Genomic DNA, 25,099 nt, shown 5'->3' on the forward strand with positions numbered 1-25,099 from the left:
ACTACATGATCTCCAGGTCGGCCAGGGCTATACAGCGGGACCCTGTCTCACCCTATTCAACCACGAAGACACCCCCACACTCTTACAACTCCACGCCCAAAGATCCTAATACAGACTGCTTATGGGAGACAGCTGGCAGCCTGGGACCTCCTCGGTACACAGGGTCTTTTTCTTTAGGTCGGTAGGAATGTTCTAGAACTAAATTGTGACTGCAAACCTTTGTGGGTGTACTGATGACACTGGGCTGTGTGGTGTAGTGGAAGACATGTTTTACAGGCATTTCACCCTGATTTAAAAACACAAACTGAAAGGCACTTGCCGTCCACCCTGCCCCATCCCCAGGTCCTTTCCATGAAGAAGGAGCTGAATCCTGTGGAACTGGACTTTCTCTTGCGGTTCCCCTTCAAGGCAGGCGTGGTGTCACCTGTGGACTTCCTGCAGCACCAAAGCTGGGGTGGGATCAAGGTGGGTCCTCACACTCAGTACTGAACCCCTTCCAACCAGGGCTGGGGATGCCTGCGCCCCATTACAGGTAGAAGCCAGGATGATTGCTGCTCACAGTGCAGACTTGTGTTGAATATAACATCATCAGTCTCCACTGACCTGCTCAAGTCCAGAGGAGAGTCGCATCCATAGGGACCTGCAGCCAGTCCCAGGCTACCCTGTCCCAGCATCCCTCAGGCTTGCCCTGTTCCAGGTCTGGTCACTCCTGAGGCTCCTCAGGTCCCAAGTGTCAAGTTGCAATCCAAACTGACCAGAGGAAGGCAGTGGCCCAGGCGAGATACACTGCAGGATATTTGATCACACTGTGAACCCCAAGATTATGCTAATTAATGAAAAAACCTGTTTCTAGTTGTGGTGTGGCTCAATCCTTGGCACACACCTTTAACCCCAAACAATGAAGGTAAAGTTAGTTTGTAGAAGGAAGCACCCATGTTTGAAAGTGATCTCAAATTGAGTGGCAGACAAAGTGACAAATCAGAGAAAGATCTGACTGAACAGGAATGTACCCAACTCTCACGAGAAGATAAAAGGAAGGTACTTGAGGGAACACTGCAGAGTGGTGGGGGGGGGGGGAGGAGAAGAAGGAGAAGAGGAGCAGGAAGAGGAAGAGGAGGAGGAAGAAGAGGAAGAAAAGGAGAAAGAGATGGTGGCAGTTTTACTGGGAGAGTTGTACAGACACAGGTTGAAAACAAGCTAGACACAGCAAAAACAGAATGAGCCAGGGAATGAGAAGAAACCAGAAGATTAGAACAGATTGCAAAAGTTAGTATGAGGCCACGCAAAGCAATTCAGGAAAAGCTACAAGGGAGAAGCCGGAAAAAATCAGTCAGCTTGGAGTAGTCTGAGCCAGAACAGCTGAGTTGAACCAGCCAGCCAGAGTTCAGAAAAAGCCAGAAAGGGTGAATTTATTCAGCAGTAAGTCTCAGAGGCTGAAAACATTCTAGGCCTAGGTAAGATTGTATAGAGGCTAGAAGCTTCCAGGACTGGGCCTAGGTTAGCAGACAGAGGCAGTAAGCCTTTGAGACAACAATTACACCAGGTAAATAAAGGTTACTTACGCCCTCCTTGGAGGGAGAGGGGGCTGATTTGAGTCCCCAGGCCACATGCCCCACAGAAGCTTGGCCTGCAGTTGACAGGAAGGACAGGGTGATCTTAGTGACAGGTCACCCTCCCCAGAACTCCAGTCTTCCTGATACCTACCTCTCCCCAGCGCCCACTAAGGGCCATCTAATTCATGTGTGCGTGTGGTCACTACACTGCCCACATCTGCCTTAGGCCCTGTCGGAGATGGATGAGTTCAAAAACCTGGACAGTGACATTGAGGGCTCTGCCAAGCGGTGGAAAAAACTGGTGGAGTCTGAAGCACCTGAGAAGGAGATCTTCCCCAAGGAATGGAAGAACAAGACTGCTCTGCAGAAGCTGTGCATGGTGCGCTGTATGAGGCCGGACCGCATGACCTACGCTGTCAAGTGAGCAGGCCTCAGCCCCCAGGAGAGCAGGAACCCCCCAGCCCAGGCAACCCAGAAACTTACCATCTTAGTTCCTCTCCTGCCTCAGTCTATAGAGGACAGAGCTGAGTGGGGGCCCATTTGCTGCCACAGCCACAGGGTGGTGGTGCACTCAGACCTTGAGATCTCAGTTCCTTTTTGTGTTATAGGTGTCTTTGGCAGCCCTGGCTGACCCTAAACTCGAACTTATTATGTAGCCAAGAACTCTCTGCCTCCGGGGTGGGGGTTGGGGGCTAGAATTACCCAGTTTTATGCTGTGCTAAGGACTGAACCCCAGGCCTTGTGCATGCTTGGTGTTTATTGGCTGAACCTTTACCTCAGCCCTGATCCTGAGTCCTTGCAGACTCGGTGTCTCAGGGTGTGATCAGCAGGAGCTCTGGCCCTCCTGGCCTGTATAGAGGGATGGTCTGACACAAGATGGAGAAGCAGAGTTTCCCACATTAGGCTCTAAGTTTGAAAACATAACCCTCCCTAGCTATATAAACGGGGTCCCTTATATTTGGGGGAGGAGAAAGAAAGGCCATCAGCATGGGGGAACCCTCCACGCCTAAGGTCAGTATCAATTAGGTGCCAATCATAAAGGAAGAGTTGTAATTTTAAGACCTGAGTCCTCCCGTGGGGTGGGGACAAGATAAAGAAGGAGGGGCTTAGCACAGAGGACCACCCTAGAGCCCAGGCTCAGAGGGGAGGGGCTTGCTTCTGCCCATTCCATCTTTCCATGCAGCCTGTACATAGCTAGATTTCCTGAAAGCCACTCACATCCCTACAGAACCACACACACACCTTCAGACAAAGATGGGCCCGGACACAAATGTACTTCACTATCTGAGGACTTTTTCTGTTTTGTTTTTCTCAGCGGAAAGGGACAAGGCTAGGATGAGTAGGGAAGAAGGGACTGTGAAAGGCAATACAGTTGAGCTGGGGGGAGTGGAGAAGGATCGGAGAGTGAGGGAGGGGCGTTGGACAAGCAAAGGTGCCTGACCATCTCAGGTGAGCAGTAAGACCCTCAAAGCTGGATTAAAATGATGGAGCCTAGCTGCTCTAAGGTGGCCACCTGGGTGGAGCTTGTTCCTCCCTCACTGTCCCACATGGACCCTAGAGGCCTCTCAGATCAAGGGCAGCACCCTTCATCCCATTCCCCTGAGCCTCTGCGAACGAAGGATGATATGGCTGGGTGCCCAGCACAGAGGAAGGCAAGGTGGGGATTTGGCTCCATTGGTCGAGTGCTTGCCCAGCATGCACAAAGCTCTGGGTTCAGCCCCCAGCACTGTGTGGCGACACACAGGAACCTGTAATCCCCTCGCTCGGAAAGCAGAGGCAGGAGGGGTCATAGCCACATAGCACATACTAAGTCTGCCTGGGTTACTGAACTACTCCAGACCTTCTCTCAAAACATTAATTAATTAATTAAAATTTAAAAGGCAAGATGCCACTTCCCTCCCCCTCAATTTCTGCAGAGGAAGTCTACCCAGAATGGCCCACCCTCCTGGGCTAAAGCCACCCACAAATCCCCAGCCTGGGTCCCGAGCAGGGCCCAGCTACCTATGGTCCCACGGAGCCTGTGTTCCCCTCAGGAATTTTGTGGAAGAGAAGATGGGCAGTAAGTTTGTGGAAGGCCGGAGCGTGGAGTTCTCCAAGTCCTATGAGGAGAGCAGCCCCTCCACACCCATCTTCTTCATCCTGTCCCCCGGGGTCGACCCCCTCAAAGACGTGGAGGCCCTCGGTAAGCACCACCGCAGAACGGAGGGACCCCCGAACTCCCCAGAGAGCTAGGTCAAAACCAGAAACCAGCAAGGGATGCTGGGGTAGAGAAACACGCCTGCCAGTGCGAATGGGGGTGGGGAGCAGGCAGAGAGGAGGGCATGCCATACCCAGCGCCACCACGGCACCTTCCAGTACAAGGCCAGGTCTGTCCCTAAAGGCTTAAAAAGTAGGTCCACTACCAAGCCTTTGTGCTGGCTAATTTTATGTCAAATTGACACAAGCTAAAGTCATTTGGGAAGAAAGAATCTCAACTGGGAAAGTGTCCCCACCAGACTGGCCTGTGGACAAGCTGTTGTGGCATTTTCATGGTTGGTGATTGATGGGGCAGGGTATGTGTGTGTCTAGTCCAGTGTGGCAGTCCTGGGTGCTGTAAGAAAGCAAACTGAGCATGCCAGAGAGCAGCAAGCAGCGCCCTCCACGGCCTCCGCCTCCACCTCCGGGTTCCTGACTTCCCTTCATGATGGATTGTGACTGAGACCCAACAAACCCTTCCCTCCCCAGGATGCTTTTGGTCATGGTGTGACAAACAGCAACAGAGACCCTGACTAAGACACCTTCCTGCATGTTCTCTCCCAACTAGAAACAGCCCTGACTGAGTTACTTTTATCACATCTGAAGGGGGGGGGGGGGAGATACTGCAAAAGGAAACCTGAGAAAGGGTTATTTGGGTACAGTTTGAGGGGAACCTGAGGCGGCTGGTCACATTGCACCTACAGTCAGGCGTCCAGCTCAGTTCTTGTTCAGCACTTCTCAACCCTAATAACGCTGCGACCCTTTAACACAGCCCCCCTCATGCTGTGGCGACCCCCTACGTAAAACATTATTTTTTTTTAAATATTATTTATTTTATGTATATGAGTACACTGTAGACACATCAAAAGAGGGCATAGATCCCATTACAGATGGTTGTGAGCCATCATGTGGGTGTTGGGACTTGAACTCAGGACCTCTGGAAGATCAGTCAGTGCTCTTAACCACTGAGCCATCTCTCCAGCCCAAAACATTATTTTCATCGCTACTTCGTAACTGTGATTTTGCTACTGTCAATGATCATAATGGAAACACTGTGTTTTACGATGGTCCCGGGTGACCCCCATGGAAAGGTGGTTCCATGCCCAAAGGGTTGGAGACCCACAGGTTGAGAAGTGCTTGTTGTTACTCAGCCTTGGACTCCAGCCCACAGGGACCACTCACACTGCGGTGGGCCCTCCCTCTTTTGTGAAACACCCTCACAGATGGTGAAGCTATACCTAGTCATGCCGGTAATGAAAATTACCCATGAATCTGAAAAGAAAAAAAAAAAAAAAAAAAAAGACTAAGATGATATAGCCAGAGTTTGAGTTTGTTATGGGCTGTTACTCCATCAACTGAATCCATGCTTCTTCCTGGATGAGAAAGTCAAAAGCATGGAGCTCATGCAAGGAGACAGAGGGTCTCAGTGTGTGTGGTCCCATTTCCATGAAATGCCTGTAACAGACTGACACACAGAGCGGGGAGCAGACAGCAGTTACCAGGCAAGGGGAGTGGAGAGGGAGTTCAAGGTCACAGGCATTCTGGGGTGCTGACGGTGGCACCAGGGAGACAGCTGCACAGTGGGGCCAGTTTCCCGAATGTCCCAGGGCCACACCTTTCCAGATGGCTGAAGCATGGCATGTTACGGGATGTGTGTTTCCAGCCCACAATAAACAAAATGGGAGGCATGTAGCATTCCCGCTGAGGAATGCAGTGCTCGAACCACGGTTCTGAATCACCCCTGTACTTTTCCTGTTTTCCCCCTCTTTAGGGAAAAAACTGGGATTTACCATAGACAATGGGAAACTCCACAATGTGTCCCTGGGGCAAGGACAAGAGGTAGTGGCCGAGAATGCGCTGGACATGGCTGCTGAGAAAGGACACTGGGTCATTCTGCAGGTGAGGGCTCTTCTGCCACCACGGTCATGTCACTGGGGATGGGACAGAACCTCCCCCTGCTGGGGCACCGCCTCTATGGCTCCCCAGCACAGAGCCCCTCCAGACCCCCTTAGAGATCCTAAAGGGGTTCTGGGGACCACGTTGTCTATTCTGTGAGCCCAGGGGGACAAACACAGTCGATTCTAAGACTGAGTTACTGGGAACACTCCTCACCAGTTAGGATCAACAGTGTGGGCCCAGTGGGGTCCACCCAGGCCTGAGGCTGGGCTCCTTGGCTACAGAACATTCACCTGGTGGCGAGATGGCTGAGCATCCTGGACAAGAAGGTGGAACGCTTCAGTTCAGGCAGCCACGAGGACTACCGAGTGTTCATCAGTGCTGAGCCCGCTCCCACGCCCGAGGCGCACATCATCCCCCAGGGCATCCTGGAAAATGCTATCAAAATCACCAACGAGCCACCCACGGGCATGTACGCCAATCTGCACAAGGCGCTGGATCTTTTCACTCAGGTAGGGAGGGTGAGACTGGGTGGGTCCTCCCACGCATGGCCAGGCAAAGGCGACACAGGCACAACAAACTAAGATGTCCCTCCGAGTCCCAGAGACGCCTCCATGCTGGCCTCCCGCCCACACCACACCAGCACACTAATGTTACATCAGAATACATCCCTGAAAGGGCAAACTCACCGACGGACCACTGAAGTCATGGATGCAGCGTGGCCTCTGGGCAGCATCACCAGCCTGTCAGTTGGCAGGCGTGCCTGGCCTTACTGTAGAGGCCCTGTCCCATCCTGTGTCACAGTACTCCCTGAACCTGACCCCCTCGCCCCGGAGTTAGAAAATTTATTTGGGGCCACCAAGCCTTGCTGCTAGGGGCAATGGGTGACAGACAGGTGGTAACTCTGTCCCCACTGAAGCTCCAGCTCCATGACCACATGTCCTCTGATACTGCCCTGAACAAGGCAGTCATGTGACCAGGCCTTCTCCCCTGATGGCTTCTTGTTCCCTCCACAGAGGAGGGTGGGTGCAGGGGCTTGACAGGCACCCTAGGATTTCAGGGAGCACCAGGCCTGCCTGGCAGGGTTTCTACCTCCCGCCTCCACACAGGGCTCCTCTGACCTGGCCTCAGTCCCCAAGTCAGCTTTGTAGCCCCTCATCCTGTCATCCCCATGGCCACTGTCCCTGCCAGCCCCTTGCTCTCCTCACAGCCTCTGCTGTAACCTTCTGTGGGCACACACTACTTCTTCAGGCTGCAGCCTACACCTGAGGCTCTGAAATCCTGTGTCTTCCCCACACACATCTACCAGGACAGGAGGCCATCTGAGAAACATGGAACTTCTGCACCCCATGTAATTACTCTATTACCTCATGTAATACAGGGACCATGAGTCTACCACAAACCATTCACAACCCGCTCTTAAAGGGCACACCACTGTCACAGAGCACTGAAGGTAGAGCACATGGCAGGTGCAGGGACAGCTGTTGGGCAGCCTGTGACGTAGGCTGGCAGACAACAATCTGGTGAGGGGTGTGGATGCACTCCCTGGATGCGGGAAGCACACAGAGAGATGGCAGAGGCTACCCTCCTCGGTGCACAGGGTAGTGATGAACACTGCAGGCCATGCTCGACCAAAGCTTGTAGTGTTCCCTTCTGATTCTTGCAGAAGTCTGTGGGTGACAGATGGGCAGGGCACCATCAGCAGGGCCAGGGGGCCTTCACCTCCAGCCAGCCTGCAGCCTCCCGGACGCTGGTACTGTAGGTGCTCTCCAGTGCACGGCCAGCTTCTTTTTAATAAATAGGATCACACTAAAATTGCTCTTTTTTTTTTTTTTTTTTTTTTTTTTTTTTTTTTTTTTTTTTTTTTTTTTTTGGTTTTTCGAGACAGGGTTTTTCTGTGTAGCCCTGGCTGTCCTGGAACTCACTCTGTAGACCAGGCTGGCCTTGAACTCAGAAATCCACCTGCCTCTTCCTCCCAAGTGCTGGGATTAAAGGCATGCGCCACCACCGCCCGGTCTAAAATTGCTCTTAAAAGCTATGTTGGAAGGTCAGTGAGATCACTCAGCAAGTAAAGGGTGCTCGCCACCAATCCTGATAACGTGGGTTCAAGCTGCAGAACCTACATACAAGCACACAGGAGGCAGGGAACAGACTCCGACCTACACACTCATATGCAGCACCCACATGCATACACGCACGCATACAATACCATGACACACACATTCACCGTAAATTAAGCTTAAATATGTATTAAGGATGGGTCTGTGACTGCAACCTCAGCAGCACCAAGTCTGAGAGGACTGTAAGCTGTAAGCTGAGGTATGCAGCAAGACACAGATATATATGTGTTAAATATATATAGGTTTATATGTTTCCAATATAATATATTATAATATATATCATACACATTATTATATATATTTATGTGTTTCATACATATATGAAACACATAAACCAGGAACACAGTTGTGTATGCTTCCTGGGGAAATGGCCCTGTATTACCCAGGATTTAGTTCAGGTGGAGTCAATGGCTTTAACCCCACACCTGCGGGCAGAGCTGAGTGTCTGTGTAGGACCCACCCCCCCTTGGCTTCCTCCGCCCACTTGAGGTGCAGGACCACCCCCCTTGGCTTCCTCCACCCACCTGAGGTGTAGGACCACCCCCTTGGCTTCCTCCGCCCACCTGAGGTGTAGGACCACCCCCTTGGCTTCCTCCACCCACCTGAGGTGTAGTACCAACCCCTTGGCTTCCTCCGCCCACCTGACAGGACACCCTGGAGATGTGCACCAAGGAGATTGAGTTCAAGTGCATCCTCTTCGCCCTGTGCTACTTCCATGCTGTGGTAGCCGAGAGACGCAAGTTTGGTGCCCAGGGCTGGAACCGGTCATACCCCTTCAACAATGGGGACCTCACCATCTCCATCAACGTGCTCTACAACTACCTGGAAGCCAACCCCAAGGTGAGGCGCACAGGGTGCTAGGCATCCCAGCTAGTTGGTATAGGACATTCTCCTTCCTTGCATTCCTGGGGGTCAGACGCTGTTTGGACCAGGCAGCTCTAGTTCTCAGCGTCATATTCAGAGAATTAAAGAAACTGCACACAGACGGGAAAACAGCAAAGGCGGTTTATTCAGAAGTGAAGGTAGCTGCGGTGCAGATCAGAAATGCCGCCAAGGGCTGTAAGCTGCGTGAATTAGAGTGCCCTGGGCTTTCCTTTATGCCACCTAGGGAGGGGTTGGTTGCTAAGGGCAGAGTGTGGGTGGGACTCTATTTTGATGGACAGCTTGGGCCATGTGCTTCTCTTGTACATGTGTTCCTTCCCATGATGCACCTTATTTTAACCATACACATGCCCAATTATGCATAAGATGGTAAACGGGGCTGGAGAGATGGCTCAATGGCTAAAAGAACTTGCTGCTCATGGTCACCTCCATAGAGGGTGGTGGGTGCAGGGGCTTGCACGACACCTTAGGGCTTCAGGGAGCACCAGGCCTGCCTGGCAGGGTTGCAACCTCCTGCCTCCACACAGCCCCTTCACACAGGGCTCCTGACCTAGCCTCTCAAGCCTCAGTTTTATAGCCCTCCCACCCTCTGCCATCCTCTCAGGTGATCTGGCGTCAGCAGGCATCTGCACGCATGTGCACACACACACACCCAACATACATACATCCATACACACACATGCACATTTTTTAAAAGACAATAAAAGTTTTTCCTCTAGTAGTTCATTCAGAGGACACAGTTTGCCTCGCCATGCATGCACCCAAAACTGGCTGAAGTCAGATCAGGCCCATGCTGCCCTCAACACCCCTGTGTCCCGGGATGTTCGAATGGAACCCAACCACAAAGGGGAAGTTATCAAGGTGCTCTGAAGAAAGGAGTAACTTCTCCCATTGTTCAGAGCACCTGGATGTAAGTGAGGGTCCCAGGGCAGTGTGTTTACCTGCCTCTCTCCCTCCCTCCTGTCCTGGCCCGCCCTCTGATACATCCGGACCTTCCTCTTAGTTCTCTACCTTATGTTTGCAAGATATTGAGTGGGTTCCATAAACCAAGGAAATCTGAAGGCACAGGACCTCTCTGTGACTCCACCAAGTCCCTTCAGCATTGTTACCCCCACCACCCCTGTGGCCGCCATTATACACACACACACACACACACACACACACACACACACACACACACCTGAACCTGTCAGGTTTCCCACCATATCTTGAAAACCACATCCCCAGAAAGTCCAGAGCTTCCTAGGCTACAGGCTTGCCAGTGTCTAGCGTCAGATCCAGGTTTGGGGAAGGAGGACCTCAAAGCTCCCTGAGAAAGACAAGGTGCTTCTTTGTGTTCTTACAACTGACAGGAATCAACCCACCAAGCATGCCAGGGGCTGCAGATGGCAGGTACATGTTGATTTCAAGTGGGTGTGGGGGTGCACAGCCACAGTTCAGATGCACATGTACACCCATAAGGTTGAGGCAGGAGGATCTCCAGTTTGAGGATAGATAGCATAGGCAACCTCACTTAAAAAAAAAAGGCTAGGTAAGGCTGGGTGGCGAAGTTTTGCCTGACACAAACAGGATGCTGGACCTGGATCTCAACACCTAGGACTTCGACTCTGGCAGGTGCCGGAATCTGACTGCACACCAACAGGGGCTGTGCTGGGTAAGACTCGGGGCCACTTGTGACCTGGTCTGGGACAAGGCTGTGGAGTCTGAATGCTCCGCTGCCCCCTGAAGTGGACACTTAAGGGTCCTTTGGAGAGTCAGTTGTGTGGGATGGTGTTCTGCTGGGGCAAGCACATGAAGGAGCGTTTTCCTGAAGTGGACACAGGTGAGAGGCTAAGGCAGACTCGTGAAGGAACGTTTCCCTGAAGCAAGCACAGGGGAGAGGATGCTCTGCTAAAGCAAGCATGTGAAAGGACATGTGATGAAGGATTCTTTGCTAACAACACGCATGTATTGGTCCGCCCAACACTGTGGTAGCTGGGCTGCATTTGTCCAGAGAAAGAGATGCACCAAAAAAACTTGTGGTGGTGTGCTGTGGTATGCTGCCTTTTCCATGGACTTGGGCTGACTGGCAGAGTGATGTCAACTGAGACAGATGCACACGCTGAGGCAAGAGCCATGGAGGACACATGATGTCTGGAGGGCGGATAAAAAGGACCCGACAGACAGTGGTGCAGGCTGAGCTAGGCGTGCTTATAGAGCTGTGTAACATTTGTTGATTTCGAGTCTTCACTGAGAGGCACAGCTGAGAACTTTTCCTGGCGTTCCTGTTGGCCCCAGTCCCTCCTGCTGGCAACTCATGCCAAGGTTGAGGCCTGGCTGTCTCTGCTAGGTAGTGCCACCGATGCTGATTCCTGTTTGCTAGCGCGACTCTACCGAGCTGGACTGCTAATATTTCTATGAAATGTTTGTGAATGGATCGAGCTGCCGCTGCTGACCTGTGATCTGACCTGCCAATTTTCAGACAACACAGACTTGCTCCAAAGAACCTTTCTGAACAGGTCCACTTCCCCCATACCCTTCCCTTTTTCCTACCTCTGGTGGGTGGTGGGGTAGAAGGGAGGTTAAAGTGTTTAAGAACCATCATTGAAAACAGAATTTGGAAAAGTTAGAGTCCACTGAAGAGGACCCCCTCTGTGAGCGGAAGTCACATTGCTGGGTCTGACGCCACGTGTGCCTACAAGTCCCCGGAGCTTGGACATTCATAAGCTACGTTTAACAGCAATCCCCACCTCCCATGGTTACCTGTACCTGCCATCTCAGAAGTGGGCTCAGACCCAGCATTCTCTCCAGAAAGGGCCAGAGGGCCACACACATCAACACCCCAGGCTTCTCTACTTCACTCTTGGTGACCCCAATTCAATGGCAACAGAGACTGTGGGCCAAGCAGCAAGGGCACGGAGCCATGCCCCATATGTGGCAGCAAGTGAACTTGACCTGCAGAGAATGTGACAGGGCGGCCAGAACCCAGCACTGCTCCAGGGCAGCAATCGGTGCCAAGCCAGTGGGGAGTGGGCGTGAATCTGTGCATACAGACTGGGATATCTCAGGCAAGCTGCTCAGCCTCTGAGCCTGCGTCTTCACTGAGCAAGACTGACAGCCTGAACCTGAGCTTCTGGGGTCACATGAGGACAAACGGAAGTCAGCCAGGACCAGATGTGTCTCAGGAGTCCTGTCCTACTTAACATCCTCTTACAGAAAGCTCAATAAAGCGCATGGCAGTGCATGGCTGTTACCCCAGCATTTGGGAGGTACGAGGAGCACAGTCCAGAGTGCAAGGTCACCCCTAGGTCCACAGCAAGCCCAAGGTCAGTCTTGGATACATGAGGAAAGGGGACAGGGGTCAAATGCAAGTGGGACACTAAGTCCAGGGTCAGGAGAGAAGGTCACCCACCGTGGGCAAGTGAAGGATGCTCTGGCCTGAGGCTCAGGGCCCCTGTACTCTCCTGCAGTACGCAGGCCACGCCTGACACTGAGCAATGGCTGACATTGGTCACCATCTAGTACACCTGTCCTTACAAAATCCTTGCTGGTGTCCCTTTGAGGGCCACTCAAGTGATTCTGCAGGCAAGTGGCAGAACCTGCCCCATCTCCTCTGCCAAAGAGGTCGCCACAGAGCATCCTTAATGGAGGCTGGGCAAGAAGATGCTGCCTGGACCATGCATGGTTCATTGTCCTGGTAACATAACCAGCCCAGCTGGAGCAGGAAGGCAGACTGGGGAGACGCCACTGCCTGCAGGGACAGAGTCCCCACCTGTGGTGATGAGGTGGTCCCTAGTGACATTTAACCTGTGACATTACCAAGCAAATGCAAACAGAGAAGCTGCCAGCAGAGGGCCTCTGGGGAGACACAGAGGTGGCCTTGGCAGAAGCCTGTGAAGACCTTCACTCCACGACAGGAGCACACACAGGTTCCAGTCTACCGAGAACATCATGTCTTACAGTGACAGGCATGTCCCGACAACATGGCGTTCACCCAGCCTGCGCTGGCTGACCTTCCTCCATCAGAGCTCAAGGCTTGTGGGATCCCGAGCGCTCTCAATATACAGGTCATGCCTGTCCTTTGAGGACTGCTGCAGGGCTGTGCAGCAGGTGGGGGAACACACCCTGTCTCTGGTGACCAATGCCCCCTGAGCCCAACTGCTTAGAGCCTTGAGAAGACCAGAAAAGAAAGCTTTGATGAGAACTGGAGAGACAACAGAGGCCTGGCATCCACAGGCACCAGGCACACATGTGGCATACAGACTTAAGTTAAAACAGCACCCGCCCACCCACACATATTTTTTAAAACACGTTTAAAAACCAAACAAAAAACGATGAAGTTAGAAAATGACAATTCATGCCTGGGGAGATGGTTTTGTGTGTGTATGCGTGTGTTTAAGTCCAAGTATGACAACCTGAATTCAGATCCCCAGCACCCACATAAAGCCACAGTGGCATATACCTATAATGTTGGCACTACTACAGAGACAGATCACTCCCAGAAATTGAAGTCAGTTAGCCTGGGGCACACAGCAGTTAAGAGATCTTCTATCACCGGGCGGTGGTGGCACACGCCTTTAATCCCAGCACTTGGGAGGCAGAGGCAGACGGATTTTTCTGAGTTCGAGGCCAGCCTGCTCTACAGAGTGAGTTCCAGGACAGCCAGGACTACACAGAGAAACCCTGTCTCGAAAAACCGAAAAAAAAAAAAAAAAAAAGAGAGAGAGAGAGAGAGATCTTATATCAAAGAAAGTGGTGGGTGAGGACCAATCCTCTGAGCTCCATATATGTGCCATGGCATGTGCTGGCCCCCACCCAAGCTTACACACACACACTAAGATGAGAACTCAAGAGCATACGGATATTTTGAGTTAGAGTTCAGAAGACTAAATCAGCCAATTTCCCCATCACACCATCCAAAGCTCTCAGGGGTTGGGGGTGGGGCACTGTGGTGGTGGCAGAAATGGCAGCCACCATCTTAGGGGAAAGGCACCTGTGTCCAAGCTGCTGAGCAAACACAGGTGGCAGTCCTGTGGCAAGGTTGCCCACACAGCAGCTCCAAGAGCTGGGGCACACAGGTGACAGGTCTGCAGGCTCAACCAGACAGAGTGCCTCAGGAACAAGGCTCACCTGTCACAGTCAGGGAGCCTCTGACTTTTCCTAAAGTGGCTACCTCTCCCTCAGGCTGCTGTGGGCAGCAGGGACAGGCCGCAGGCCATAGCTGCTGGCTTTGTAGATAAAGGGACACGTGAACCAGGCTTTGAAAGACTGTGTGTCAGGCAATGACCCTAGGGTAAGGGTGAGTGACATGGGACCAGGCAGATGATGGGCTGAAGTGCAGGAAGAGAGAGGTGGAAAGTCCCACCAAAACAGTGACAGCTGGTGCCAGGCTGTACACACATCTATTCTGGAAGCCCCAGTGACAGCTGGTGCCAGGCTGTGTGCAGACATCTGTTCTGGAAGCCCCAGAAGCCAAGGTTCTGGCTGGACCTGTTGAGTCCCAACTCCCACAGAGACCTGCAAGGCTCTACAAGGGAGAGCTGTGAGCTGTTAGTATAATGTGTGTGTGTGTGTGTACACACACATTTTATACACACACACACTACATATTACAATTGTGAATAAGCAAAGCCAGTTCTAAGGGGGCCAGGGCAGCCACTAGTGCATGTCAGACATACAACTGACTGGACTTTTAGCTAAAGGAAGATGTGGGGGCCAGCACCAACTCTCCGATGAGCAGAATCCAACTGCTGTGTGGAGCACAGACTTATGGTTGAGGAAGACAGAGCCCAGGAAACTAAGAAGGAACAAGTAGCCCCTGACACTCTGGCATCAGCAGAAGAGCTGATGCCCTATGGAGACATCCCTACAGAGGAGGAAACCAGAAGCTGAAGCCAGCCTGAGATGGTAGCCAAAGCAGAGGGGCTAGCCTGAGCTCAGAGGGGCGGGCCTGAGAAGCCAGACACGGAGGAGCAGGAATGGAGAGAGGTGTTCCTCAGCAACTAGGCAGTCACAGGTGACCCTGAAAGCAGCCTGGGAGCAGGCCCTGCTGAGCTGTCTAGCCTCACAGGTTTGAAAGCTCGGGTTGGGGCACTGCTCACACTGCCCTGCTTTCTCAGGTGCCCTGGGATGATCTCCGCTACCTTTTTGGTGAGATCATGTACGGAGGCCACATCACTGATGACTGGGACCGCCGGCTGTGCAGGACCTACCTGGCAGAGTACATCCGTGTGGAGATGCTGGAAGGGGAGGTGCTGCTGGCCCCCGGGTTTCAGATCCCCCCAAACCTGGACTATAAGGTAGGGAGACGTGCCCCTGCTTGGGGGCTCATGTGACTGACTACCCTGAGGGGCCCATACCACAGAAGCCCTACAGATGCTAGGGGTGTAGAGAGGTGACATGTATGGAGACCTGGGCTCGACCTCCCAGCACTGCATAAGACCTGTCATGGTGGCCCACAACTATAATCCCAGCACTGAGGAGGGCTGATCTAGGAGCTCAAGGTAGTGTTTGTGGCCAACCTGGGCTACACAAAAAACCCTGTCTCAAAAACAACAAAATTGGCTTTCAGTAACCAAGCAAGAATCCAAGCTCCCAAAACAAGGGGCAACAGGTGTGACTCTGATAATGAGGAGGGAATTCCTCCAGATCTGGGGATGTGGGTAGAGAACAAGCAGGACTCCACTGGATCAGACCACGTGGGAGAAACGCCCAGAAGACAGCGGGGCTCCTACAACTTGCTTATAAGCCGCTGTTTCCTAGGGCTACCACGAGTACATCGATGAGAACCTGCCCCCCGAGAGTCCTTACCTGTACGGCCTGCACCCCAACGCAGAGATCGGCTTCCTGACAGTCACCTCGGAGAAGCTGTTCCGAACAGTTCTAGAGATGCAGCCCAAAGAGACAGACTCGGGAGCAGGCACGGGGGTGTCACGGGAGGAAAAGGTAGGCCTGTCTACATCCCTAGCAATGGGGATGGGCAGGGCCTAGAGCGGTGGGAGGCACAGTGCAGTCCTGGCTGGAGACAGTGCCTGGGGAGCCTGTGAGGCAGGCTCCCTGTCTGTCCCCTGCATTGGGAACTAAATTCTGGAATCAGGGTGTGGTCTACAACTGGTCCCAGGCATCACTGGCCTAAAACTTTGGGCACAGGGTGGCTCCTCCAGGACCAGGAGCTCAGGGGATAGCCTGGGCACAAGGGGTCAGGCGGCTGCATCTCAGAGCACTGTGAGGCTCCCCTGCCTGGTTTGCCTCGGCACCCACTTTCTTACATTGTGGGAAAGATCTGACACACGTCAGCTAAGTGCTGAGCTAAGTAACAAACAGGCTAGACCAGGAGCCAAAAGTCCTTCCCTACTAGCTCAGGTCTGCAACTTTTACCGACCTATCAATTGGAAACCAGAAATCTACTTCTGAGCCAGCTTGTAGTGCACACAGCTGTAATCCCAGCACTCCCGAAGCGAGGCAGGAGGATCTCAAGTTCAGGGCCAGACTGGGCAGCATGGCACAGTGTGCCAGGTGGGACAGTGGTGACAGGGCAGTCCCCACAGAGGGTGAATCAATCCCATGCCCACGAGAGCACCTGACAGGGCAAGAAACTGGAGCACTGGTGCAGCTCTGGTCACATGTGCTCCCCACCCCACTGGCCTCTTCCCCCTCTAAGACTCAAGGCAGCTCTGCTGGGAGTGCTGCCTCGGTCGGTGAGGTCACGGGCTTGCCTGGCACTGGTTTCCAGGTGAAGGCTGTGCTGGATGACATCCTCGAGAAGATCCCGGAGACCTTCAACATGGCTGAGATCATGGCCAAGGCTGCCGAGAAGACGCCCTACGTGGTCGTTGCCTTTCAGGAGTGTGAGAGGATGAACATCCTGACCAATGAGATGCGGCGCTCACTGAAGGAGCTGAGCCTGGGACTGAAGGTAAAAGCCTAAAAGCCGCAATGTCCTCCAAAGTGGGCGTGAGGCTCGTGTGGTGGGCGTGTCTGCACAGGGACAGCCACAGCATCCTGGAGACCGGGGTATGACCAACTGACCCTTGTCTGAGCCCTTCCTTCAGTACAGGCCACGGAGGTTAGCTATTACCTGGCTGTGGTCTCGGGAGGTGGCATCATGCTGGCACCTCAGGCACACAACAGAGGACTCTCTCCCACGCTGACCACACCCATCCCCCAAAACGTGACTGTGTCCCTTAGGGTGAGCTCACCATCACAACCGACATGGAAGACCTGTCCACCGCTCTGTTCTATGACACTGTGCCTGAGACCTGGATGGCCCGGGCCTACCCCTCCATGATGGGTTTGGCAGCCTGGTATGCTGACCTGCTGCAACGGATCAGGGTAAGTCACAGGACCCTGGAGCCTCCAGGAGACTGTGTACCATGGCCTCAGAGTCCCCATGGGCCACCACTGCCGAAGCGGTGGGAAGGCCAGGGCCCAGTCCCTCAGATGTCTGATCAGGCAGGTGTGACTTCCCAAGGAGAGCACAAGTGAGTACATAAAGCCCAGGGGAGTCCCTCAGGGAGCTCCCTCTGTATCCAGCAGGCCCGAGGTCAGGGTCCCCGGGTTAGGTGGAGCCATGCCCTCGTGGAGTGCTGTAGGCACAGCCGAGACCCCTCCCCTCCCCTCAGCAGCTCGTTTTCTTGCAGGAGCTTGAATCCTGGACCACAGACTTCGCCCTACCCACCACCGTGTGGCTGGCCGGGTTCTTCAACCCACAGTCGTTTCTCACTGCCATCATGCAGTCCATGGCCAGGAAAAACGAGTGGCCCCTGGATAAGATGTGTCTGTCTGTGGAAGTGACCAAGAAGAACCGGGAGGACATGACTGCTCCTCCCCGAGAGGGCTCCTACGTGTATGGGCTCTTCATGGAAGGTAACTTGTCTATAGATGAGACAGGGCGGGCATAGTCCCGGGCAGGGATAGGCTTGGAGCCACACTGAACCCTAAAGGGGCCTGAGGATAAAGGCCTGGAGGACTGCTAGGATTCCATGGGCAATAGAAAGATCTCATCTCAAAAACAAGACCAACCTCATTCCAGCCAGGCTCTAGCCCACAGAAGCACCTGCATGGATCAGAAGTGACCTCTAACCTCCAGATGGAGCTTTGCTGAGTCTGGGGTTCAGGGCATGTGGGCTGACCCCCCCAAGCCAGGGGTCACCTCTGCCGCCACTCCTACTAGGGCTCCCCTAGGCAAAGGGCATCCACCAAGCCAGGACAGCGGGAGGGCAGGTCGGCAGGGGACCCACTAGAATCCACTCTGCAGCCAGAAGGATGCTTTCTCGGAATTGCTTCAGGCAGTTGAGTTCTACCTGTGCTGTGTCAGGACCAGGCCACCCAAGGGTCACGCGCCCGCCCACATCACTTGAGCAAGTACACAACAACCATTCTCCATGTTTATTGTGATTCCAATGGTACACGGGACACATGAACACCACTGGGCTAGGATGAGAAACAGCAGCAGTCTGGGTCTATGTGCATATATATATATATAACTTATTCCTTATGTACACGGAGAGTAGACATCACACATGAAGGGTCAGGAAGGAACATTGCTGGAAGTTGAGCTGTGGTCAGGTTTCTCTGTCACTGACATTGAGAAGGCTGAGATGAAGCTCTGAAAAGATGCAGCCTCAGAGCCATTACGGCATGCAGAGTCACCTCGGAGTCCTCCGTTCACACTCCTCCATGTTTGGCACTCTCAGACCCTGGCACCTGGCCTGAACTCTTCCGGGCTCCCAATCACTGGTCTGCTCTGAAAAGAGTGGGGAGGTTGGGGGCCAGGCCTCGCTCCCTACTGTGCCTCCCTTTTTCACGGTCAGCATCCAAACAGTGGGTTCTGACTCCCCTAGGGCACCCAGACCCTCAGCTCCATTGTCCCCACAGGAGCTCGCTGGGATACCCAGACTGGAGTCATTGCTGAAGCAAGGCTGAAGGATCTGACCCCAGTCATGCCCGTCATCTTCATCAAGGCCATCCCTGTGGACCGAATGGAGACCAAGAACATCTATGAATGCCCCGTGTACAAGACGCGCATCCGAGGGCCCACCTACGTCTGGACTTTTAACCTGAAGACCAAAGAGAAGGCAGCCAAGTGGATCCTGGCAGCTGTGGCACTACTCCTGCAGGTGTAGCTGTGCCTGCAGCATGCCCAGAGCCGTGCCCAACCCTGCTTGGTTCCAATCAGAAACCTCACCTTGCAACTGACACATTTTACAATTTTTGACTTCTTACAAGCCCAGTGCTCCGGGCTGTGGAGCAGGCGTGGGGGGAGTGTGGGTTATGTACAGATTAAAACAAGTGCAATCAGTACGCCAGTCTGACCCTCTCAGCAGCCAACGCCACGCACAGCAGTGAAGCCTGACTCCCAGCAGCTAAGGAACAAACATCCTGGGAAACCAGCCAACCCTGAGTGTGACTTTCAGGGGCTCCAGGAGCTTATCTCATGCACCAGTAGGTGGGCTCTGGTGCACCACTCACCCTGAGCCTGAGAACAGCACACAAAGTGCCACAGCCAGGGGGCAGGCGCTCGCTCCTCCACACAGCAGCATCTACACTGAGCTCTTCTGAGTAAGAGCCGGATGTCCTCCTTCCTTCCCAACCTGTCCCAGAACTGCAAAAAGCCAGCCATGACATGGCCACGCAGCCATCCTTCCTCACTGAAGCCACCAACAGGGCAGTGTAAGGACAGCAGGAGCTGTCACTACCTGCTGTGCTCTGGGGTCAGGGGATTCTCCTGGCTGCAGTAGGACAGCAATATTACAGAGTGGCACCCCTCCCCCATCCCATGCCTGTGCTGTGTCTGTTCCACCTCTCCTAGTCATGCACATGTCCCTGCAAAGGCTCCAGACTGAACTGTGGGGTGGCTACGTGGGCTACTTGGGTGTTTTTCTTTCCACCTAATGCCCAGGCGCACGCGCGCACACACCCCCGCACCCACACTCCTTGGAGCCGTAGCGGATTGCAAGCCATTTCAGCAGCCCTCTTCAGTAGGCACCTGGCCCTAGTGATGATGGCAGACAGGTGGGCTGAGACCCTGCTGACAGGCTGGTTGAATCTGTATCAGAACCATCAGCAGGAGACAGAAGACACTAAGCCTGACAGTACTGATGCCAAGCAAACAGACAGCAAGGTAGCCAAGCAGGTTACAAGCAGGCAGCAGGGCACTGGAGGTAGACAGGAGGACACTAGGGGTGATGGGAAACAGCCAGCAAAGCCTTTAACTCCAGGAAGGGGGTGGGGGTTCCCTGTGGAGCAGGGCACCACTTTCTGAGTTTCTAAGCCTTCAAAGTTGCAAAGCAAAGCAAACCTGGGCACTGCTTCACCACAGCTTGTCTGATCTTCTAGGAATGTGCTGAAAGACAGACAGTCACCTAAGGGAAGAGGCCCTGTTACCTGAGCCCCAACCAGGGACAAGGGACTCTAACCTCCTTGGGGAACAAGGAAGGAGAGGTTATCAGGAAACTCTAGCTGTTGTGTCTCTGCTGGCCAGGAGGGGGCACTGCAGCTCTCTCCGATGGCACAGCTAGCAGGCTCCAGGCAACCTGTACCAATCCCTGGCAATAACACAAAATAAGCTTTTCTAGTTTTGCCTTTGAAGCCTGAAATAAAGCAGTAGTTTCCTCCACACATACAAATTATGAGTTGACAAAATTATCTCCAAACTTCTCAAAGGCCAAGCTACCTGCAGGGATCTGGAACAAAGTGCTGGAGTCAGAATGAAGAGCCTGGACCTGCAGAGTGAAGGTCCCAAAGGCCTGAGAGTGACCAGGGGAGCAGGGCAGAGGAGGGTCACTCCACCCAGCGCTGCTAATTTGAATGCCCGTGCCTTGTACACCAGCCACTGCAGACAGAAGCCTAGTCCCCTGTAGCTCCTCTCATTGGTGTCAGTTCTGGCTAGGTTGCACGAAGCGCTAAGTGCTGCAGCCCAGGACAGCACTCCACCTTGTTAGCAACCACGAGCAGCAGCAGTTCTGGCCATGGCTAAGTGTTCCTGACTCTGGAGGCCCCTGCTACAGCCAGTCAGCACAGCTGTGAAGATCGCAGCAGCAGCAGCACTGCTACAGGTGGGTCCCTGTGGTCGCTCCCTGCACAGCAGGCTGTACTGGCAGCAACAACCCACGCTTCCAGGCTCCCAGAGGCCCTGGGGAGGAATGGAGAGGCAAGCAGACTTCTCTAAGTGCATAGGACATGTGCACTGGAAGGGACCTGCTGTGTGGAGCTGCACAAACGTGAACCGGCTCATCTGTTATAGGCTGGAACCTAAGTAGATGGTAGTGGCTCCCACCTTTAACCCTAGCACTGGGGAGGCAGAGGCAGGCAGATCTCTGAGTTGGAGGCCAGCCTGGTCTACAGAGTGAATTCCAGGGCAGCCAGGCTATGTAGAGAGATCCTGTCTCAAAACAATCCCCTAACCCCCAAAAGCAACAGCAGTAGCAACTTCAGATCTCGTGTCAAACCAAAAACCATAAAATAAGCCAGGTGCAGTGGTACATGCAGGTGATTACAACACTTGAGGGATTGAGGCAGGAGGATTACCATGAGTTTGAGGCCAGCCTCATCTTATTTCTTCAGGCTTACACACATCTTCTGGTTAGGAATTAATCTGTATAAAGTGTGATGCTGGTGTAGTTTGAGCCTGATAAGGAGGGAAACTCACTCTGTAGATCACATTGGCCTTGAATTCACAGACATCCTCCTGCCTCTGCCTCCTGAGTGCTGTAATTAAAGGCATGTAACCACTATCCCTGGCTAATAAAAGTTTTTTCTTTAAAAAAAAAAAAAAAAAAAAAGGAAGTATTGCTAGTCCTGGCGGTTCATGCCTTTAATCCTAGCACTTGAGAGGCAGAAAACAGGTGCATCTCTGTGAGTTGCAGGCTGGCCAGGGCTAGCAAGACCTTGTCTCAAATTAAATAAAGTAAAAAAGAAGGCGTGAGAAAGCAAGGCAGGAGCAGGAGAAGCAAAGGCACAGACAGACCCCTCAGCCCTTCAGGCTGCATCAAGTCCAGAGACCTCATGGCTCATGGTGGCCAGCTCTGAACAGCAAAACAGCTCAAGTAGGGCCACATTCTCACCTGTCACCAACCACATGCTCCCAGTGCCCAGGCAGAGCATACTACATGAGCAATGGGAACATCAAGCTCTGATATCTCTGATATCACACTAACCTGCTGCAGATCAGGGAGACTGTCATCAGGGAGACTGTCCACCATGTTGTGTCCCATGCCATGACACGTGCACGAGCACACACCACACGTGTCCATCCCATCATCACTTGTGCACGAGCACACACTTGTGTCCATCCCATCATCACTTGTGCACGAGCACACACTTGTGTCCATCCCATCATCACGTGTGCACGAGCACACACCATACACAACCTTAGCTCTCTAGAACAGCTCCACCATCTTTAAGCACTGTCTGTCAAAGGGCCACACCACACTCGACAGAGCAGGGAAAGAAAGAAGGCCCTCTATGGCCCTTGCCCTAGAACCCCTATGCGGGGATCAGAAGGAGACAGTGCCACTGGCCTCACCACAGGTGGCCCCAGCCAAGGGCAGCAGCAGCACCTGAGGGGACAGGGGCAGGGGAGGGGAAGCAAAGTTCAGCGCTTACTTGAAAACTGCTATCCACAACAACCCAATACTGCTGTGTCAAACAAAGGAAGCAGTGGGTACACAAGGCTGCAGAGTCCCCTCAAGGAACCCTTCAGAACACGCCTGGCCTCCTCTGACCTCTGAATTCCCAGCACCTGCCTGTTTTCAGAAGAAGTTCTTGATCAGTGGGGTCACCATCTTCACCCACAGCTTGACCTGCCGACCCGGCTGCTCAAAGGTCGCAGAGGATACCACACCGGACCGTAGGTAGAGCTGCTCTTGCTCCTGAGGAGAGAAAGGAACGGTCAGGCACTAAGTGTGGGTCAGCCTGTGGTTCCTAGACGCCTGGCACAACAAAGATGCCCACAAGACCGGTCAGAGACGCCATCCACACAGCCTCTTGAGGACCGAAGCCAAGGGCTCTGCCTTGATATATCGCTGGTTTAGCTCAACAGTTAGAGCTGGTGGGAAAACTATTTTAGATGTTTACCCCTCATGAAATAAATTAGTATAAGTTAAAATAATAAGACACAGGGGCCTGGGGCGGGTGTCAGTCAGTGGTGGTACTGTCATTAGCTCATCATGTGCAGACACAGGGGCCTGGGGCGGGTGTCAGTCAGTGGTGGTAGTGTTGTTAGCTCATCGTGTGCAGACCCTGAGCCTCACTCCCAACACAGCGAAGTGTCTAACATATGGCAGGGTCCCTTCCACCAAACAACGGGGCACTCGGCTGTTACTATCTGCCACCGCTGCTGAAGGAAAGTGACAATTGCCAGAGTTTGTCCCAAGAAAGCAACTGTAATCTCACCCACACACTAAGATCTTTACAAACACTTGTGCAGCCACATTTATGGTGGAGAAATGCTGGAAACCACCTAAATATCCAGTATTCACTTATAAATTAACCCAGATGACAAACCAGTGTCTAGATTAATGTAATAGAGGAAAGTAAAAAAAGTGACAGAAACCAGACACGAGACACACAACATATAGCTGAACACATGACCACCAGACACCACAAAAACCAGACGTGAGACACACAACACACAGCTGGTCCCAGGGAACACATGACCGCTGCTGGCAAAGGCACTGTCTCCAAGGCTGACAACTCCTGTGGTAGGAGAGAGCTGACTCCTTTAACTTGTCCACACTGTGTTATGGCATGAGAGTGAGTGAGTGAGTGAGTGAGTGAGTGAGTGAGTGAGTGAGTGAGTGAGTACACAGGAGGGATGGTAATGAAGAAAGCTAAGATATACATGCATGTCTCCAATCATACTAGGTTTGTGGAGCTGGGTCTGTGGAGACTTCTGCAAACCAGCCCCCTCCCCCAGACCAGAGCTGCTCCTCCACAGAAATAGCCCACAGAACCTTAGGCCGGTATTCATGACATTCGGGGAGTGTCATGATGGGGAAGCCAGCTGTGGGGACATCTGTGTGGACACCCTACAAATGCTGCCCTCTTGCTCCCTCACATCTGGCAGGTGCTTCCCTGAGCAATCTGGGCCACACCTATTCCCATTCTGAGGGTCCCGGCTTGATGAGTGTCAGCACACACAGGAGGCCCTGACGAAGCCTCACACAGCCAGCCTCATCCCACACAGGAAGGGACAGACTCGTCAGCAGTTCCTCCAATTAGCAGAGTGAGAGGACACCTCACCGAAGACCCTGCAAAAGTGTCTGAGGCTTTGCCCACACAGAGGTGGAGACCCAGGGCTAGCGTCACCTCTCCTGTACTTTCTTCAAACTTGTGACTGTTGTGGAAGCAGCAGCCTGAGGCCAATATCCACACCAAACTTTCAAACTCTGTCCCCACAGCTGGCTTCCCAATCATGACAGTCCCCACATGTCGTGAATACCGGCCTAAGGTTCTGTGGGCTATTTCTGTGGAGGAGCAGCTCTGGTCTGGGGGAGGGGACTGGTTTGCAGAAGTCTCCACAGACTCAGCTCTAGCTCTGCTCTTTAGTAAATATCCAGCCAAGATCTCAATTAAATTACCAGAAATGCTTCTGTGTCCTCACAGACGCCACAACAGGGATGGAGAAGGAAGTCAGCTGGTGGAGGTCACAGTGCTGTGCAAGGAGTCTTTCTTAGGTCACAAGTGGAAAGCTATGCTCTCTGAACAAAACCAGGAAGTTTTCAGTTCTTATTGTTTGCTCTATGAGGGAGGGACTCGGGGTTCTGATAAAAATATCTTCAATTTTCCAGGCTCGATATACAGACAGGGCCCTTCCCTGAGTCTCAAGAGAACTCCAGCAGACCTTCTGAGTGCAGGGGCCACAGGCCAGGGGCTGGGCATCCGAGGCAGCACACAGCACTCAGCAACCAGACACTGGAGGTCAGGAGGCCAGCTGCAGGCCTGAAAGTCTACTGAAGCAAATGGAGCCATCTAGAAACACATCTCTACTTCACAGACCCTGAATCAATACACTGCAAAGCATGGACGAGCTACAGCAACACAGGCTGCCACCTTCCCATCAAAAGCCCCTGGGAGGCAGGTTTGGGAAGAAACTATCCCAAGTATGTCATTTGAGAAATCAGCTCAGACCACAATGAGCCTGGCCTTTCTCAAGATCCAGGATGTGGGTTTAAGTCCCATCTCAGGAAGTGGGGTCTTGTCAGTACTAGGACCTGGGGCACAGGCCTGGGCACTTGCTTGCCCAGATCTCCCAGAATTCAGCTCCCTCTGGGGAGGCATATGTGTGCACAGAGCTCTCTGCACCAGTGAGACCCACTGTCCAGAGCCACAGACTCATCCCTTCCCCACAGCCTGGCTCCAAGGCCAACAGTTACCCTGTTATGGGAAGCCCTTAGCTTGAGAGCTTCCTCAGTCATCTGAAGAAAATCTGCT

At 53.0% G+C, this 25,099-nt stretch overlaps 2 protein-coding genes across 3 annotated transcripts in view; one reads left to right on the top strand and one right to left on the bottom strand.

The window, feature by feature from the left end:
• Nucleotides 1–20,811, top strand: part of Dnah17 (dynein axonemal heavy chain 17) — a 109,654-nt gene extending 88,843 nt beyond the window's left edge. The window contains exons 69-80 of the mRNA XM_034504907.2: nt 343–465; nt 1,780–1,973; nt 3,587–3,735; nt 5,560–5,687; nt 5,969–6,196; nt 8,453–8,644; nt 14,785–14,964; nt 15,428–15,610; nt 16,398–16,580; nt 16,853–16,996; nt 17,305–17,530; nt 18,542–20,811. Coding sequence (XP_034360798.1) covers nt 343–465; nt 1,780–1,973; nt 3,587–3,735; nt 5,560–5,687; nt 5,969–6,196; nt 8,453–8,644; nt 14,785–14,964; nt 15,428–15,610; nt 16,398–16,580; nt 16,853–16,996; nt 17,305–17,530; nt 18,542–18,789 — 2,178 coding nt within the window. The 3' untranslated portion in view covers nt 18,790–20,811. The remainder of the gene's footprint in view (nt 1–342; nt 466–1,779; nt 1,974–3,586; nt 3,736–5,559; nt 5,688–5,968; nt 6,197–8,452; nt 8,645–14,784; nt 14,965–15,427; nt 15,611–16,397; nt 16,581–16,852; nt 16,997–17,304; nt 17,531–18,541) is intronic.
• Pgs1 (phosphatidylglycerophosphate synthase 1) overlaps nt 18,039–25,099 on the bottom strand; it is a 35,162-nt gene continuing 28,101 nt past the window's right edge. Inside the window, exons 9-10 of one of the 2 annotated variants that reach the window (XM_034504909.2) lie at nt 22,411–22,536; nt 18,039–18,410 (exon numbers count right to left, since the gene is read on the bottom strand). In XM_034504909.2, coding sequence (XP_034360800.1) covers nt 22,417–22,536 — 120 coding nt within the window. In that variant the 3' untranslated portion in view covers nt 18,039–18,410; nt 22,411–22,416. Of the gene's footprint in view, nt 18,635–22,410; nt 22,537–25,099 lie in introns of both variants that reach the window. The other variant, XM_034504908.2, reaches the window with a different exon arrangement.

The sequence above is a fragment of the Arvicanthis niloticus genome, chromosome 6 (assembly GCF_011762505.2).
Source record: "Arvicanthis niloticus isolate mArvNil1 chromosome 6, mArvNil1.pat.X, whole genome shotgun sequence".
Taxonomy (NCBI): domain Eukaryota; kingdom Metazoa; phylum Chordata; class Mammalia; order Rodentia; family Muridae; genus Arvicanthis; species Arvicanthis niloticus.